General features: G+C 41.8%; 1 protein-coding gene across 12 annotated transcripts in view; it reads right to left on the bottom strand.

The window, feature by feature from the left end:
- ATP8B4 (ATPase phospholipid transporting 8B4 (putative)) overlaps window positions 1-17,839 on the bottom strand; it is a 216,286-nt gene that overhangs the window by 21,096 nt on the left and 177,351 nt on the right. For all 12 annotated transcript variants that reach the window (XR_002799642.2, XM_023617657.2, XM_005603053.4 and 9 more), the window contains 3 exons: window positions 17,615-17,762; window positions 14,640-14,823; window positions 13,873-14,096 (listed from right to left, as the gene is read on the bottom strand). Coding sequence is in view for 11 of the 12 variants with exons in the window: in XM_023617657.2 (XP_023473425.1) it covers window positions 13,873-14,096; window positions 14,640-14,823; window positions 17,615-17,762 (556 nt within the window). In the remaining variant the exon portion in view is untranslated. The remainder of the gene's footprint in view (window positions 1-13,872; window positions 14,097-14,639; window positions 14,824-17,614; window positions 17,763-17,839) is intronic.

The following is a 17,839-nucleotide window of genomic DNA, read 5'->3' as shown; positions in this document are numbered from 1 at the left end:
CAAACGTGCCGACCTATTCTGTGTTGTTTAGGGATTCATACTCATGGTAAAATTATAAAACAGAGCAACAAAGTGATTACAAAGTGCCTGGGTAATAGTCACTTCTAGAGAATAGGGGAAAGGGGGTGACTGAGAAAAGACAAGGGCAGCTGGGGCTTGGCGACGTTACGTCTCTTGCGCTGGATCATGGTTACATGGGTTTCCCTTTACAACAATTTAAGATGACATTTACATATTATGTACTTTTTGTAGCTAAGTTTTATTTTACAATGAAAAAAGGAAACACGTGACCTTGGTTTTCAGTCACAGCCTGGTGAGACCTTGGACACTGGGAGGATTTAAAAAGTCCTGATGCCCATGTCACTCTCCAGGTCAATTAGTATCTTTGGGGTTAGGATGATCCAGGCTGGGGAGTTTTAAAAATTTCCCAGGTGATTCCACAGTCAAGTCAAGATTGAGAATTTCACTCACTCCTATGCGCACCCCTCCCCCCCAAAAAAGCAGTGGCTGACACCAATCCTCAATGATGTGATGATGGCGTCTGACTTTCATTCCTAAAATACATCAGTTCATTTCATGATTGCAGTACGGAAAATGGAAGAAGGGAAAGCAGTTCTATTGAAGCCTTGCAGCACAGGCAGAACCTGGTGCTGTCAAATTACTTCTTCCTCCACCTCGTCCACTACCCAACATCCACTTGCTGAGAAGAGATGATTTCAGATATTAGGAAAAAAGAAAGAATCTGGGAAATTATGACATGCTGAACTGTGAGTAGCTGATGGTCTGGCATGAAGTATCATCATAATCACAAAGTGGCTAGCATTAAAACCTACAGTCATTTGACAGCAGCATTTATAAGCTGGCACTCAGATTAGACGCCTCATTTCACAACTGGAGCAAGAAAGGACTGGGGTAAAAATCAGTGAGAATGAAGTTTAAAGGAGTTTTCGCAATTTCTTGGAAGAATTTTTACTGCCATTCAGAATCACAACAACAAAACAAATAAGAAAACTAGCTCATATTTACTGAGTACCTACTATGTACCAGGCACTATTTTAAGAGCTTTACACGTATAGACTCATTAAATCCTCATGACAACTTGATGAGGTAGATACCATTAGCAGGCTCCAATTTACAGATGGAGAAGCATCAGATCAAGCTTAGGAGATGGCCTGATGTTGTATTTTGAACACAAAGATTTTCAAAGTATGGTCTAGGGACCTTTTAGGGGATCCACAATGTCAAAACTATTTCACAATAATACTAAGAAGTTATGTATTTGCCCTTTTCACTCTTATTCTCACATGAGTGTGTATGACTTATAATCACAGTCGACTGAACACAGAAGCAGATACAAGAACCCAGCTGCCTCCTATTGTGCCAAATAGTAAGTGATTAAGTGTAAAACAGTGACAGTCACTAATTTGTTTTTGTTTTGGAAAACAGTCTTTTTTTTTTTTCATTAAAATGTGTCATTAAATAAACATGTCCAATTCCAGGCCACTTCTTGGTAGTCCCGTGACACTCCAACCTCACTTCTTCATAACTGTCAACTTAGAATGATGGATGTGCCGGTTCCCAGCCCCACCCCCCTAGACCATGAGCTCCCTGGGAGCGGGTTATATGACTTCTTCATCTGTGGGGCCCAGGAACCTGACTCCGTGCCTGGCACATGGCAAGTACTCAACAAAAGGAAATTAATGTCTTAAGCATAAGGGCGTTGGAGTTAGAAGACAGAACTGCATGTTCTTGAGGAAGATACGCAATCTCTCTGAGTCTTAGTTTCCTTGGCTACAAAATGGAGATGTGAGGGAAGCTGTGAGTATTCAATGAAATGAGCAAACGCCAGGCCAGCAGCAGCACCTGACAAACAGATACTGCTCAATAAGTGAGCACCTGTTTATGGAAGGAAGGAAGGGAAAGACAGAGGGAGGGAGGGAGGGAGGGAGGGGCAAGCAAGGATCCGAGCTTCAAGTGATTTGTTTAATGGGTAAATAAAAAGGTACATTTTTCTACTAATTATACTTTTTTATGAAAATACAATTCTTTATTGCTCCACATAACCATAGACATTTCTATAATAAACTACTATATTAATGAAATCAATAGAAAATTAGAACAACATTTAAAGGAAACTGAATACCTTGATATAATTATGCATTTTCCTCATGAATACTTAATTACATCAATCACTGTTTAGTTTTGCCTTGGGCTCCACCAAGATGTGTTAACCTGAGTCATTCACCTTAAAAAACACCTTTTTTCAGTGATGTGCATTGGCTTAGTACAGTTTAGACCATAAACTTCAGAAAACTGTATTTTGCAAAACAACAACGAGTTAGTGACTGTCACTGTTTTACACTTCATCACTTACTATTTGACACAAGAGGGGGCAGCTGGGTTCTTGTATCTGCTGCATTCAGTGGAGGACAGTTTAAACTTTACAGTTGTGACAAAAATTAGTCACCAGTGGTATTTCTTCTACAACAGGCTTCTTCCTGCCCTTGCAAGAGATCTCCAGCTACTCAAATAGTTATCCTAATGAATGCTCCACTTCTCCTTAAGGTCCCTAGATACTCTCGGAAAATATTTAAGGCTCCCTCTGGTGACTAGGACCAGCTCAGAGGGGCACACCAGCCCAGATCATGACCCACATGGATGCCATCTGAGTTTCTTCCCTTCCAGGTATGCTCAAGCCCTCTACCACCTCCACTATCCACCCCCACCCCACATACACATCGGTTGACCAGATGCCCCAAAGAGATGGGCAGAGTTGGCGGTGGGGGGGGGGGGGGGGGAAGGTAATTCCTCTGGAGCCTCTAGTTTGGGAAACATTCTGGCCCAAGACTAGACCTGTCAAATGGTGATGAAACTGATTTTGGATAACTCAAATTGTTTATATAAACAGGAGTCCCGCAAAAAAGTATTTGTCCTAGGTCCCCTGTACACCTAGGGGCAGCCACTCCACCTCTACTTTCCAAATTTCCTGTTCCCCATCTCCCATATTCTGAATAAGAGAGAAAAGCCATGCTCCTGTGAGATGCCATTAGCGTATCTGGAGCCCTGTGTCTCTTCACAGATCAGAAAAAAAGGGAAAGGAGAGTTCTCCGTTTTTCCAGCTTCACTGTTTTCCTGTTTAAGGAAAGCTCCTCCTTGCTCCCTTCTTTGAGGGAGCAATTTATCAACCTTATCAACCATTTTATTTAGAGCAAAAATAATCCAGCTACAAATTACAGTCAAACAGCTTGGGGAACACAAAATCTATGATTTATAGAATACCACATTTAAATCTTAATAAGGCTCTGAAACAGTTACAAAGGGCTTCCCACTCCGAGATCATTGGCTGAGCGCCTTGTTCAAATAACAGGATCAACCACCTCTTCGGAACCATGTATCCAGCTTTTGTTGTGTGATGCAGAGGAAAACTATATAATGATATTTTTTTCTTGTTTTGGCCTTAAAGAACATTTGTCATTTAAAGAAAACTCACTGTGGGATAAATATGAGGGCTACAGCCTCAGCACATCTGTTACTGATTTGTGTAATTAACAGAAACCCACTAGCAGGATCCAGGAGGGACGGCCACAGCCGGAGGCCCCGCCCCTCCCTGGGTTTTCCACAACGCACATCTGGAAGGCCAGTGGGACAGGAACTGCCATGCCAGGCTGAGACAGGCTCATAGGTACCCAAACCCATGAAGTCATCTAAGCCTGGAGAGTAGTTGCACTCTTTCACGTCACTTTCCAAACTTTTCATTGTGGGTTTTCTTACATTGTTTGACAGAACTAAAGTTTTTCTGGCCTTGACAAGATAATTGCTTCCATATCACAGCAGAATTTAAAAAAGACAAAACATACACAGCTTTGTATCCCACTGACAATGATAAATTGTCATCAGATAATATCATCGCACAAGTACACGGTGCCAGTAGTTGCATAGTTTCAAACGTGAATTTCCTAAATAGGGCCTCAACCAACATTGGTTTGGGTTTTTGGTTCTTTTTTTTTTTTTTTGGCTCTATACCTGGTGGGGGACAGTTCATCCTTATTAAAAATCCTGAGGACATGGGGTGCTTTTAAACCAAGTTACATGTATAAGTAGTGCACTCAAACCCAGAGTGGGCTCCGTGAAAATCACGCAGATTTGATAATGGATTGGGATAAGACATGTTCTTAAAAAGGATCCATGATTCAGTTTAGAGACTTAGCTGACCTTTATTCAAACCCCTCTGGTCCAGAAATCTGGTTGGAAATCTCCTCAAGACAGATTATATTTAAATTGCCTCTCACTGGCAGTTTGGTTGGAGTGTTTGCTGGCAGAAGGCAGCCTCAAGCTTCCAGATGATTCCAGGAGGCAGTTTGCCTAGGTGGAGGCCTGGCTTTTCTAAGGGCTTAAGCTGTGGGAGATACCCCAAAACATGAACTCTCTCTCAACAAGAGGGTTCATTTTCTCCCCATAGTCATATTGTACTGAGTGTTTCTGCATGGTCTCCTTTAGATTCCAAATAAAGGAAATATTTCCCTGATTGGCATCGGGGAGGACAGTTTTTTTAAAGAAGAGATAGCCATTCTCTTTTCCAAGTCTTGACAATCGAGTGGCCACTTGTCAAGCAGAGTAGATAAAGCACTGAAGGGAGAGTCAGGAGACGTGGGTTCCAGTCCCAGCCTTGCCTCCCACTGACCCTCAGTTCTTAGGGGACTCAGGTTCCTCCTCTCTTTCATTCCTCTGTACAATGAGGGGCTGGACTCAGTATCTCTGACCTTCCCTGCCAGAGCAGAGAGTCTAGACTTCAACAAAACATACTTTTTGTTCTGTGTCCCAACTCTTTCTCCCTGGAAAGTCCATCCAGCGAAGCAAGCAAAAGGAGTCTGGTCCCTCCCAGGGGGATTCTTTCCCCATGTGTCCCAAAGGAAGCACAACAGAGGCAGGGTACCGAAGTTAACCAGGGGAAAGCCCATAAACCGAGCACAACTTAGCCTGCACCCCATCATCATCCACCTGAGATGGCCCAAGTGCCACCATCCCGCAGGAGTGACGGTCCCACCCACCAGCCCCTTGGAGCATTGCATGCCACAGCTGGATCAGCTTGCACATCTGCCCCAGCCCACCCACCGGATGGGGCACTGGCTGGAATCCACTGGCGCTCTCATCAGAGAATAAGAGTCTGGGTAAAACTTACCAGGCCCTGAAAGACAGGCCAAGGTAGTGAAAAAATAACACGTCACTTCGTTAAGTAATTAAACTGGTGTTTTTAAAAGTCAACATTGTGTCAAAGAAAGCACAGTCTGTTTACATTTGGTCAGATGTTTTCGGCTACAGAGTGGATTACTTCACAGTAATCTGTTGAGAGGTGCAGGGAAGAAATATTTTGGCGCTTATGAATCAAGCTGAGATTGGACAGGGTTGGCCCCAAGACATGGCTTGTCCATGACAAAATTAATTCAAAAAAACTCTTGGAGGAAAAATAAGAGAAAGGTGACTATGGAGTTATTCAACATCAGTTTCACACTCATGAAAATAAAATCGTTCCCAGACTGTAAGTTTCCTGAGGGCAGGAACTGTGTCCTCTCATTCATTCTGATGTTCCTGGAGGCAATCGGACAGAGAAGTGACTGAAGATCAGGCCTGTCAAAGAAGGGCCTCTAAACACACACCTGATGTTACTGAATCTGCCCAGCCCTACAGTCTTGGTTTTGTTTTTTGTGGGGTTTTTTGCTTGTTTGTTTGTTTTGCTGAAGAAGATTAGCCCCGAAGTAACATTTGTTGTCAATCTTCCTCATTTTTTGCTGAGGAAGATCAGCCCTGAGCTAACATCTGTGCCAGTCTTCCTCTACTTTATATGTGGCTTGCTGCCACAGCGTGGCTGACGAGTGGTGTAGGTCTGCCCTCGGGATCCGAACCCGTGAACCCAGGCTGCCGAAGGGGAACGCACCAAACTTAACCACTATGCCACAAGACCAGCCCCCACAGCCCTACAGTTTTTATTACTACTGGCTCCACTTCACCATGAAGCTTTCAATCCCATTGAAGCAATTTAGGAGAAGGATGGCAGGGGGAAGGAAGACCTCGACAGCTGACTTCCCTTAGCAGACTGGAAGCAAGTGGCTATCTAATGGGTGTTAGGGGCTAGGAAAGCCTTGTCACTCAACATGTGGCGTTGGAGGCCAAAACCAGCTAACGATTTCAATGGGAAGAAAAAAACATGACTGCAAAAATGTCCCCTATTCAAAAACTCTCATTCTCTGTAGACTAGCATCTCTCCCAAATATGTTGTTTTCTTTTTTCACTTGCCTCATTTACAGTGTATTGCCCTTAGAAAAACAGGGCTAAGAAAAAAAGCCAAACATTTTTCAGTTAAAGCTGTTGCTAATCAGGACCTTCTAGTGAAAAACAGAGAATGGAAAAGAGACAAGTCAGCCCCAATTCCATTGATCCGAGTTACCCTCACGGTCAGTTCTCAGTATCACTGACACACCAGCCCACTCATACATGGGCAGGGCAGGGAAATACCAGAGTCTCCATCTTGATCGGGGCCTAAGAGCTGTCCTAGAAGAAACTTCTTGCATAGACAATAGCATTAAGTCAGATCTCCCTTCAGTGCCATGCAGTTTTTGAAGGAGTTTCTCAATGAGTTGGTTTTAAATGGAATTTCAGAAATTAAAGAGAGATTTCAAATTCAGCTAAGTGCAGGTCACTTGGAAAGGGCTCAGGGGTGCTGGAAAGGTCTTCCTCCTTTTACTTGGCTTGTGGTCTCACAGCTTCACACACACCTGCCCCTCAGCCCCTGCGGGTAGCTAGACTTTCAGGCCTGCAGACCTCCACTTAATTGTGAAAATATTCATATATTCAGTTGAGATTAATGGAGCCCCTGAAGTCGTGCAAGATCCTCACACATTTCTCCTTTCCCCATCCTTTCATATTAACTTCAATTATACTTCTATTGGACTTATTTATACATTATCTACTGATGAGAAAATGAATTCCAAGTGGGTGAGGATTTGTCCTAGCCATCATTTTGTTTTCTCTTCCCAAGATGGTCAACGAGTATTCCTCCTAGCACTTTGACAACATGTGACTCATGGCTATGGGCAAGGAAGGAATTACTCAATTTAAAATGACAACAGTTGAAATGCTCATAAAATCAGAATAGTTAGGCAATTTATAATAAATTCATATTTCAGAATGCCATTAATAAAATGAACATTTTTGAAGAATGTAAAATGAGAGAAGTTTCTTAAAATGTGATTTGTTTTAAAATAAGAAAGATACAAAGAGCACAGTCTCAGATACATAAAAGTTAATACATATTCACATAATTATATTTATAATCAGGAAAAAGCTCTGAGGATAGTGGAAAAGACTTTGCAGAAGCTTAAATGTACCCCATACACACACTTTAGCATACAAAACAGGGCTATTTTGTCCCCTGGACTAGAGTTAATTAAGAAAATGGAAGTTTTTGAAAAGAAGAAACATAAGTAGCCTGTTCCTATGGAGATAGTATTCTTAGCATCCTTTATCCTTCGTACATCTTACTACCTCCAAAACATTGGAACTAAAATAAATGACACAGTAATGGCATGTTTTAACACTGTCACCATAGAGACATCTACTCCAGAATTTCTCAAAGTGAATTTTGAATGGCACATGTTCTACATGTTCTGAGCATGTTGCTCAGGAAAAAACCAGGGTTCTGTGCCAAATGAGTGTGGGTAATAATACTAAATCTTATTGACTCTAAGACACTATTTATTGTAAGAGAATCATTATTGATGGCAAGGTTAGACCAAATGGGGAATCTAACATTCTTGTAAAGCTAAGGCAGCAAAGGGCTGAATCCTTAGTGTAAGAGTAAAGGAGAAACAAATCTCTGTGCAGAAAGGGAGTGCGAGGAAACTTGCCTGGGTCAACCTAGGGACCAGTAAAAAGGAGAAACAAAAAAAAGTTTCTCCTGAAAATTTGAACCATAAATGATATTCACCAGAGTGTGCAATCCAAGTTCACAAAATCCTGGAACAGAGAAAAAGATCTGAAGTAGGCAGTGTCCCCAGGGAGCTGGCAGAAGCCACGTAAATACTCTCGGGAAAAATCAACTTCAGGAGTGTTCAAGATGGCAACATAGGTCATTCCCAACTTCAGGTCCCTTCACCAGAAAACTACTAGCAGCTATCCACAGACGAGACATCATTGTGAAAATCTCAGAACTGGTGGATAAGGCTGAAGCTTATCCCACTGGACCACAGAGACCAAGAAGGACCACATTAGAAGGGAAAGAGGAGCAGCTAGACTCTGAGCACATCGCCCCTCCCCCAGGCCAACACGTGCTGCACCAAGAGGGCCCTTCTGGGCCTATGGTTTCTCCAGTGGGAAAAATAGAGCCCAAGGTGGACATCCAGCTCTCCCAGCATTGCAGGACACCTCCTGGGAAGCCCACGGGGTCTTGCCTCACAAGGCTCACTGGGGGAATCTGCGAGTCTTGACCACTGGGGATCAGAGAGAGACAGAGGAGGGGGTGGGGATTACAGCACAGAGATCTTGGTGGGCCTCATTCCTACTTGCAGCAGTACTGGAGCAGAGATCCCAGCCAAGAGTTCTGCCCATCTGCAGAACTGAGCCAGTGGCCCCATCTGGCCAGGGAGCTTGGTTGGCAGTTCTGCCTGATTTGGATACCCAGCCAAAGAGTTGTACTTGCCATGGAGCCCACTCTATGATCCTGCCTGTGTAGGAAAAAAAATTCACAGCCCCATCAAAACTGCTGAGTATAGCCTCTAGTCCTGCCCAACCAGGAAGCTGGCCAGAGAACCCAAGCAGCCAAGGAACCTAGCCTACAGCCTCACTTATGCAGGGACCCAAACCATCAGCCCTGCCTAACTGTTAAGTACAGCGTCTGGCCCTACCTAACCAGGAAGCCTGAACAGTGACCCAGGGCAGCCTCAAAGCTCAGCCTATGGTACCACCCAGCCAAGGAACCTAGCCTATAGCCCCACCCTGTAGTAGAGCCCAGCCTACAGAACTGACTAATTGCTGAACATAGCCTGCAGCCCCACCCAGCCAAGGAGCCCAGCCAGTGATCCCACCCAATCACAAGCATAGCCTGTGGTCCCACCTGATGAGGGTGCCCAGACAGGGACCCTGCCCAACTTTGGGGCACACCTTGTGGCCTCACCTGATCACAGAGCACAGCTGGAGGCCCCATCCAACTGCAACAAACACAGAGTCCAGCCAGTAGCCCCATCTGGTCAGGAAGTACAACCTGAGACCCCATACAACCAGGAGAAATTACAGAACCCAGCTCATAGCCCTGACTACTCATAGAGCCCAGCCAGTGGCAGGTGCCCTGACCTCAGAGCACAGGTCGTGGCCTTGTCTAACCAGAGGCCCTGATAGCAAGCCCCACCTGCCCACAGATGGTGCCAGCTGACCCAGCCAATACCCCAAGCTGACCTGAGCTGTCTTTCCCTGACAAAGCAAACCTGTAAAGTCTGGAAATGGAGACTGCTTACTCAAAAGTGCAGCTACCAACTCAAAGATCATAAAGAATCAGATAAAACGACACTACCAAAGGAAACTAATAAAGCTCCAATAACCGACTCTAAAGAAATGGAGTTCTGTGAACTGCCTGACAAAGAATTCAAAATAATCCTCTTAAAGAAGTTTAGTGAACTACAAAACACACAGACAACTAAATGAAATTAGGCAAACAATGTATGAACAAAATCAGAAGTTCAACAAAGAAAAAGAAATCCTCAAAACAAACTGAAATCTTGCAGCTGAAGAATACAAAGACTGAACTGAAGAATTCAATAGAGAGCATCAACAACAGATTCAATCAAACAGAAGAAAGAATCAGTAAACTAGAACATAGGTCAATTGAAATTATCCAGTCAAATTCATAGAAACAGAAAGTAGAATGGTGGTTTCCAATGGCTAGCGGGAGGGTGAATTGGAGAATTGTTTTTCAATAGGTATAAAGTTTTGGTTTTACAAGAAGAAAAAGTTCTAGAGATTTGTTGCACAACAATGTGAATGTACTTAACATTAGTGAATTGTAACTTAAAAATGCTTAAGACAGGGGCCGGCCCGGTGGCGCATCGGTTAAGTGCACACGTTCCGCTTCAGCAGCCCGGGGTTCCCCAGTTCAGATCCCAGGTGTGGACATGGTACCACTTGGCATGCCATGATGTGGTAGGCGTCCCACACATAAAGTAGAGGAAGATGGGCACGGATGTTAGCCCAGGGCCAGTCTTCCTCAGCAAAAAGAGGAGGATTGGCTAATCTTCCTTGAAAAAAAAAGTGGTTAAGACAGTAAATTTTATGTTATGTACTTTTTTTTTTTAAAGATTTTATTTTTTCCTTTTTCTCCCCAAAGCCCCCCAGTACATAGTTGTATATTCTTTGTTGTGTGTCCTTCTAGTTGTGGCATGTGGGACGCTGCCTCAGCGTAGTTTAATGAGCAGTGCCATGTCCGCACCCAGGATTCGAACCAACGAAACACTGGGCCGCCTACAGTGGAGCGCGCGAACTTAACCACTCGGCCACGGGGCCAGCCCCTATGTTATGTACTTTTTACCACAATTTAAAAATTTTTTAAAAGCTGATACAGACCGTGATTATAAAACCTATTTCATATGGTTATTGTAAGTATTGAGCTAATACAGGCAAAATATTTAGACAATATCTGGAAGAAAGTCAGTGCTATTTAAGTGTTAGCTATAATTGCAATTTGTTTTTCCCTTTACTTGTTGGTGTGAACAGCATCATGATTCCACCTAGATGATGACACCACAGCACTGATGCCATTACACGGGTACTGTAATTGACCCGTTGCCTCTTCCTCCCCAAAAAACGATAACAAATTACTGCTTGCCACTCCCCTGATAAGACTGTCTACTTCTCTGACAAGCCTAGAAACAGAACCTTAAATTCTCCATAATGTGCTTAGCTATTAAAATATGTGTGAGATCAGACTTTGCCATGTCCACCAAGAATGCACCTCTTAGACATCCCTTCCCATAGCTGGGATATAATCTCCAGCAGGCACCACAGTCTGACATATACCAGGGGCTTAGTAAGTATTCACTGAATGAAGGAAAGCCTTAAATAGTGAGACCAAGGGATCCTGTCCAATAGGTATATCCCAAGTCCAAATTTAATCAAATCATTGTAAAAATTAGGAAGAAATAGATAGCAGTCTGGGACTTCTACTCAGTAGCCCAAGGTGGTTCTCCTGCCTAAAAAAGATGTGTTCTGCCCTATTTAAATCAGCCAAGACACAGGAAAAGCAAAATAAACCTGGGAAATCCTCTCTATGTCTTTCCTAGAATGAAGTAATATAGAAATAATTAAGAAATATATTACGTGTGGCCCAATTAACTATCATATCATATTAATATTAACACAACTGAAAAAAATATCATTCTACATTCTGGAATCAATGCCATAATCAGACTGAGATCTTAAGACACTGAGCCCCTTTCACACAGTGCTAGTCAGGCTGCACACATTTACACAGACCAGATGTGGAATCTGCAGAGATGGCCCTCAGTGCAGGTAGAGTAAGAGGCATCCTGCAGAAGTGACAGGAAGCATGTTGGAATGACTGTCCTTGCTGCATCTGCTCAAGCACAAGAAAGGGCTCTAGAAACACCCAACAACATGAAATGACTAGATGCCTTCTATATGGCAGGCATGATTCAAGATCGCAGGCTGTGTAGATGATTCAGATGTGCTTTCTCTCCTCAAGGAGCTCATGGTTAAGCTAGATAAAAATCATAATGGACTGGATAAATTGGGAAGAGCAATCCTCTGCCCTGAGACAGACACCCCTTCTTCTCCTGACCTTGTCTTAGTGCATGTATAAGCCTCAGGGGCAATGGCTTTGGCAAGACTGGTAAAGAGATTCTAAGCCATCTAGAAAAATTCGATCTGGGGGATAAGCTGTTTACTTAATTGACCCCTCTGCCTCGGAGAAGATGAATAGAGTCCAGCATGGACAAAAGAAAAAGCAGATTGGATTTCACTCTGGGCTCTGGGTTCAAGAAAGCATACCTGTGGCCCAGTGGCAGCATCAGCATTTCCAGGGAACTTTTAGAAATGCAAATTGTTGGGCTCTAACTCAGACCTACTGAATCAGAAACTCAGGTGGGGCCCAGGGAGCTGTGCTTTAAAAGCCTTCCAGGTGATTCCCACGTCTGTTAAAGCTTGAGAACCACTGATCCAGCCCAACTCACCAGCATAGGAAAGAACACAGGGGGTCCACAAGAACTGATCACAGAGTCCAATGAAGATTGTACAATTAACCAGAGTTTTCAGCGTAAAAAGTAAGAAAAAAAAATGAAGAAAGGAACACAGAAAAGAAACATGCTCAATTAAATCAAATATTTAAGAAATCTAATCATAGACAGGTGATGTGTCTTACAGTTGGGTTTAACCATCAGCTACTCTTGTTGTTGGAGGAATCATTATTCTCCCTTGCTTTTTCTCTTTTAAAATGTAATTACTGGTGAGAGGATTAAAAATCTAGTTGCTTAGCATCTGACTCTGACAAATTTTATCAGATCCCGAAAGCAGAGCGGAAAATCACCTAAATGTTGAGGTTAGAAGTCATTGAACATTAGTTTCAACTTAACAGTTTTTACGTGGAGGGAAAGTCACCAGCCTAGGAAGGCACAGGCCACTCTGCCACACTTGTCTTTGTTGGACAAAGGCAGAATTGTGAGCAGGTAAATATCCCCACCCAATGCCTTCTCTGGAGTAGCACTAAGAAAACTTTTATTTCTGTGAAGCTAAAGTCAAGACTCTACTTTACTTCAACTCTCTAGAGGTTACCAAAAATGTCAACAAAAATATCAACAGTCTACTTTGCGTTCTAGGAATGTTACCCTTAAAAGAGAAAATTAGGAATGGGTACAGGTGTGCCTCACTTTAAGTAATCTCAACTTCTCAGAAAAAGGGGAAAATGTACAAAACCTATTTTGATTACAAAAAAGATTTACTAATCTCCCTTGGACCATTAAAAAAACATAAAAGGCCAAGATTTAATTCATACTCACTTTTCCTAGAATGAAATGATTAAAAAAATTAGCTTCATGCCTATCGTGGATATCAGTGATTAAACCCAAGAGGAAGGAAGAGCAATTAAAGACATCTCTGAGAGTTATGGTTACCATTTCATTTTCAAGGACAATCCTTTTCTTTTGTTGTTTAAAATATTAATGCCATTTTTTTATTCATGAATATATTGAAATGCTGCAGGTCTTACATTTCACAATTGCTATCCAAGGTCAAAACTTTCCTGACATCCAAGATACAGGGTTAAGTAATTATCCTTTAAAATGGATATGAGTAGATATAAAAATAGAATCCTAATTTATGAATTTCCTAATTTTTCTTCTTTGCTACCGACATAATCTATAGATCAATTTTTAGCTGAATTACTGTCAAAACAGCCTTGCTGTCAGAGTATCAATTACTTCCCCCTGATTTGAAATATTTACAGTCAGGGTACCGGGTGAGCGATAATCTTCGCAATAGAGATACCTCAACACTTCTTGTTATTGTTTCTCAGACTTCTGAGTTAAAACCAAGCTTACCTGTTATCATACCAAAGCATTTCAATAAAAATTTTAAAATGCACAGGAGGGAGTACTCATTGGTTACTACATAAGTAAGAAAAAAATAAATAAAATTCCTGCTAAATATATATTCTTCTTGGATTCAAAGCTCAAGTCAACTATCGATTACACAATTGTTATAATTTCACTTGTATTAGGCATACAAAACGCTCTCTATTAGTAAAGAGCCATGAAAAACAGTCATTTACAATCCAGGGAATCTTATAAAAGAAATAACAGTGCTTTTTTTTTTACCAACCTGGGCTGAGAAACCACAGAAGAAGCCAAACCAGAAATGCACAAGTGTGAATGCAAAATTCTTATAGAAGAAATAGCATAAGAATTTGCACATTCGGAAATAGGACCACCTTCCATGGACAAGGAGAAGCCTTTGGAGGTATCTAAACTGTGCAAATGAATAGTCGCTGGCTAAGACTGCCTGCAGTCCTTCCTGGCCGCTGATGCCAACGCCAATGTGAGCACCTACAAAGGACAAGAGAAACACTTTCATTTCCCAAACAAAGACACCATCTCACTTGCGATTTCTCTTTTATGATGTTCTTTACGGAAACCTTGCAACTATAGCATTTATAATTTTTCCCATATGTTATCTCATGAAACACTCATGACAGGTATTTATCCTAGTTTTACAAAAGAGGAAATTAGCTCAGAAAAGTTCAGCAACTTGCACAAGGTGTTACAATTTGTTAGTGGCAGAGCTGGAACTAAACCCAAGCGTTGGGACTGTGGGTCCCGTGTTCATTTCTCTATACCATAGCTACTTCTCCAAACAGTACAAGGTGACCAATATTCTTTTTTAGCCTAAAAGTACATAAATGATTTAATTAAAGACAAATCATTTTTTTATGAATGCTAATAATGGTGGGCGCTTTGGACCCAGAAAGTATTCATTTTAGAACCACTGGGAAAATTAAGTTGTAATGCATTCTCCATTACGTATTGCCAAATGCTGACCCCGAGGACTCCAGGTGTGCAGCATGCCCCACTGAGTGAGTGTCCTCTTACTTTTGATCATGCTGACATCATTGGCTCCATCGCCTATGGCCAAAGTGACAGCATTTCTGTACTTCTTCACCAGCTCTACTACTTGGGCTTTCTGGAGCGGGGTGACACGGCAGCAAACCACAGTCTTACACATGCAGGCTAGTTCCAGGAGATCATTCTTAACGTCACTTTCTAGGGCATGGGCCTACGTTATTAAAAAAGAAAAAAAAATCCAGAAGAGAACAGGAAACAATAAATAAGAGATGTCATTTGCAAAACAGATTTCTTGTTTCTCAACTGATTTCTTTTCCAAACAGTTTAATTCACTTCAACAAGTCATTGCTGATTCAGGGTCATACAACCAACAACAACTAACTGAAGAAGTGAGTATTGAACTCCTACAAAGTGCCAAGGAATTTTACCATAAAAATAAAAAACACAGTGCCTTTTGTGTGTCCTCCTTGACATGTTATCATGCTGCACAACGCCAGAGAAGTTCCAGAGTCCACTAAAATAAGCAAAAGAAAAGATGAAACCTATCCACCACCTCACCCCATTTAGAATGAACCACAAATGATGGTGATTTGTTTGTCTGATGTGATAGAATTTTCGTGTCCTTTGCATTGTTGTTTTGTGTATTTAGTGTTTGTTGTTGTGTTGTTAACTCGCAGGCAAATGAAAAGCAGATGATCTGGAGATTAGCCTTTGCAGAACATAGTGATTGAAATCCAGAGAGGCCCGTGCAAAAGAGGGGCGTGTAACTGGTGTCTCGGGCAGGGGTCCCCAACCATTTCCACCCTCGCTCCTCTCCAAATACACAAGATGCCAAGAAATGACTGAAAAAGACAGCATAATCGTTTGCAATTAACTGTCCTTTTTTTTTTTTCTGGAAAACATCTCACTGTACATGATTTAATAAATACATTAAGAGGAAACAGGAATCCACCTAAACTTTGAGTCATCAGTATCTCTGAATGAATCTTTAGCAAGACGATCACAGCCCATCACAATCTGGCCCCTGTATTTCTTCTGGGTTCTGTCTTCTACCACCAACTTTCAGTTTACTCTTTACTCCTGTCGTGCCAAATCGCCTGTTTCCATAATTTGAAAGTTTCTGTCTTGCCTCTGTGCCTTTGTACTTGCTGTCTCCTCTACCAGAAAACATCACTTCCTCCAGGAAGTCTTCTCTGACTCTCCCATGAGGAACTAACTGTGCGCTTTGCCTCTATGCTCTCAAAGCACTGTCTTTGTTCCTCTTTATAGTATTTGTCATACCACTGTGAGATTAGCCCTCCCACCAGATGGCAATCCTTAAAACAAGGACGGCGTTCTGTTCACATCCTTATCCTCAGGCTCTAGCACCATGACTGGGTTGCTTAATAAACGATAACGTTATAAATGGAAGGATGGGTGAATGGGTATAAAAACATGACTCTGCTGTAGGAAATTCTCATATCAAGGCCAGTAATTCCTAGGGGAAGATGTGAGCTAGCATTCTCAAATATAATTGCCCTTTCTGAAAGAGAAAGCATATAACTGGCTGTCTTGCCCAGAATGGTCCCCTTTTCTCTCTTTTCTTTTTTCTTTATTATCAACAAGTGAAAACCTAGACTCAGACTCTGAGAAAGAAGAACCCAATTGCATGCTGCAAAGCATCAAAATTTGAGCAAATCGGAATCATGATTTGTTTTTTTTTTAAAAAAGAAAGCTTCTGACCATACTAGGAGAAACATGGTCAATTCTTCTTAAATGACAAATAACATTTCACAATTTCATAAACCTCAGACTTTGAAGCTGAAGGTGTTCTTAACAGCATCTATCTTAGCTCTTTCTTTCAACAGATTTACAGAGAGGGAACAATGTGTGCTATCACCTGAGTGTGCTAACCCACCACGCATTGGCTTCTTTGAGCCTGAAGGAAAGTCAAAGCACAGCTCATTAGGGACCCTTTCCATATTGCGGTCTCTGGGCAATTCGGCTTGGAGGCCACCAGCTCCACGTCCTAACTGACAGGCTTATAACTTTCAGTTGCTGCTCATTTGTGCAAGGGAGAAGTTCGTGTCATCTGGACAAACTTTCAACTAAGCTTGGCCTGCAACTGAGCTCTGTAACTTTCCATGGTGTAGAAGGCAACACATCATTACGTCTGGAATCCAGCTGGAGAATGCTCTAAGCACCAAGAGCTAACAGACAGCTGATCACGGGGGGAAACATATACTCACATCCAACTTCATCTGTCCTCTAAGAAACTCTCTACAAGAAGATACATTTATTTTCCAAACTCCGAAAGAAAAAATGATCATCAAAGCTGGAGAAAAATGTGAGATTAGCTCTTTCTGCATATAAATGATGATTTCACTGGAGTGCAATCAGAGCTTTTGTTTTCTAAATTAGAAACTCAGAAGAGTGTTTTGATATTTGTTCAAGATTTGGAACCTGAACTACATTAAAAGTACAATGCAAGTTTATTCTATTACGACAAGAACCAGATTTCCTAATCAAAGCAAATTGTTTGGCATTGCTGTAAAATGCTGCTATTTAGAAAAACCACCAGGGGTATCTTAATGGCACTAATTTAGTGTGGTAATTATATGAAGGTCAGATTGCACTCTGCAAATCACAAACATTAGCAAGAGCAATAATTACAATACATCCATCCAGTTGCATTATTTTAATTAAGTAACAGTGACCTGTGACACTCTCCCCTAGAAAAGCACTTAAACAATACAGCTCAACGGTCTACAGTCATTTAGACAAGATTGATATTCTGTGAATTCAGTATCTTCAGATCCTCCCCTTCACTGTGTTGGTTCAAGCAATAATGTATGAAATTTATTAGAAGTTTCCTTCTTGCAGACAGGAAATCATTGTGCAGGCTCTGTCTCTAGCAGTGTCATTTGTTTGGAAAACACAAAAGCAGATCTCATTATGACAGCACAAAAGAGAAAATTATTGAGGTGAAGAAAAAGAAAGAACAAAGCCTTCAGCGAACTCACCAAACTGTGGCCATTTATGACTAAGGCATAATCTCCTGTTATGGTTTCCTCTACCACTGAGGCCAGCTCCAGCTGCTGCTTTTTTTCAAAAACTACATGGCCGTTGGAAAAACTTCTGTTTTGTCCAAACAAATTTTCTTTTGCTTTCCTTAAAACAGAGGGGGGGAAGCAAATCATAACAAAGTATACAGAGTACACTTATTAACTCTAACAAGAGACTGGCCT

This window comes from Equus caballus, chromosome 1, assembly GCF_041296265.1.
Source record: "Equus caballus isolate H_3958 breed thoroughbred chromosome 1, TB-T2T, whole genome shotgun sequence".
In the NCBI taxonomy this organism is placed as follows: Eukaryota; Metazoa; Chordata; class Mammalia; order Perissodactyla; family Equidae; genus Equus; species Equus caballus.
The sequence above is the reverse complement of the archived record's forward strand: the minus strand, read 5'-3'. Positions and strand labels throughout refer to the sequence as shown.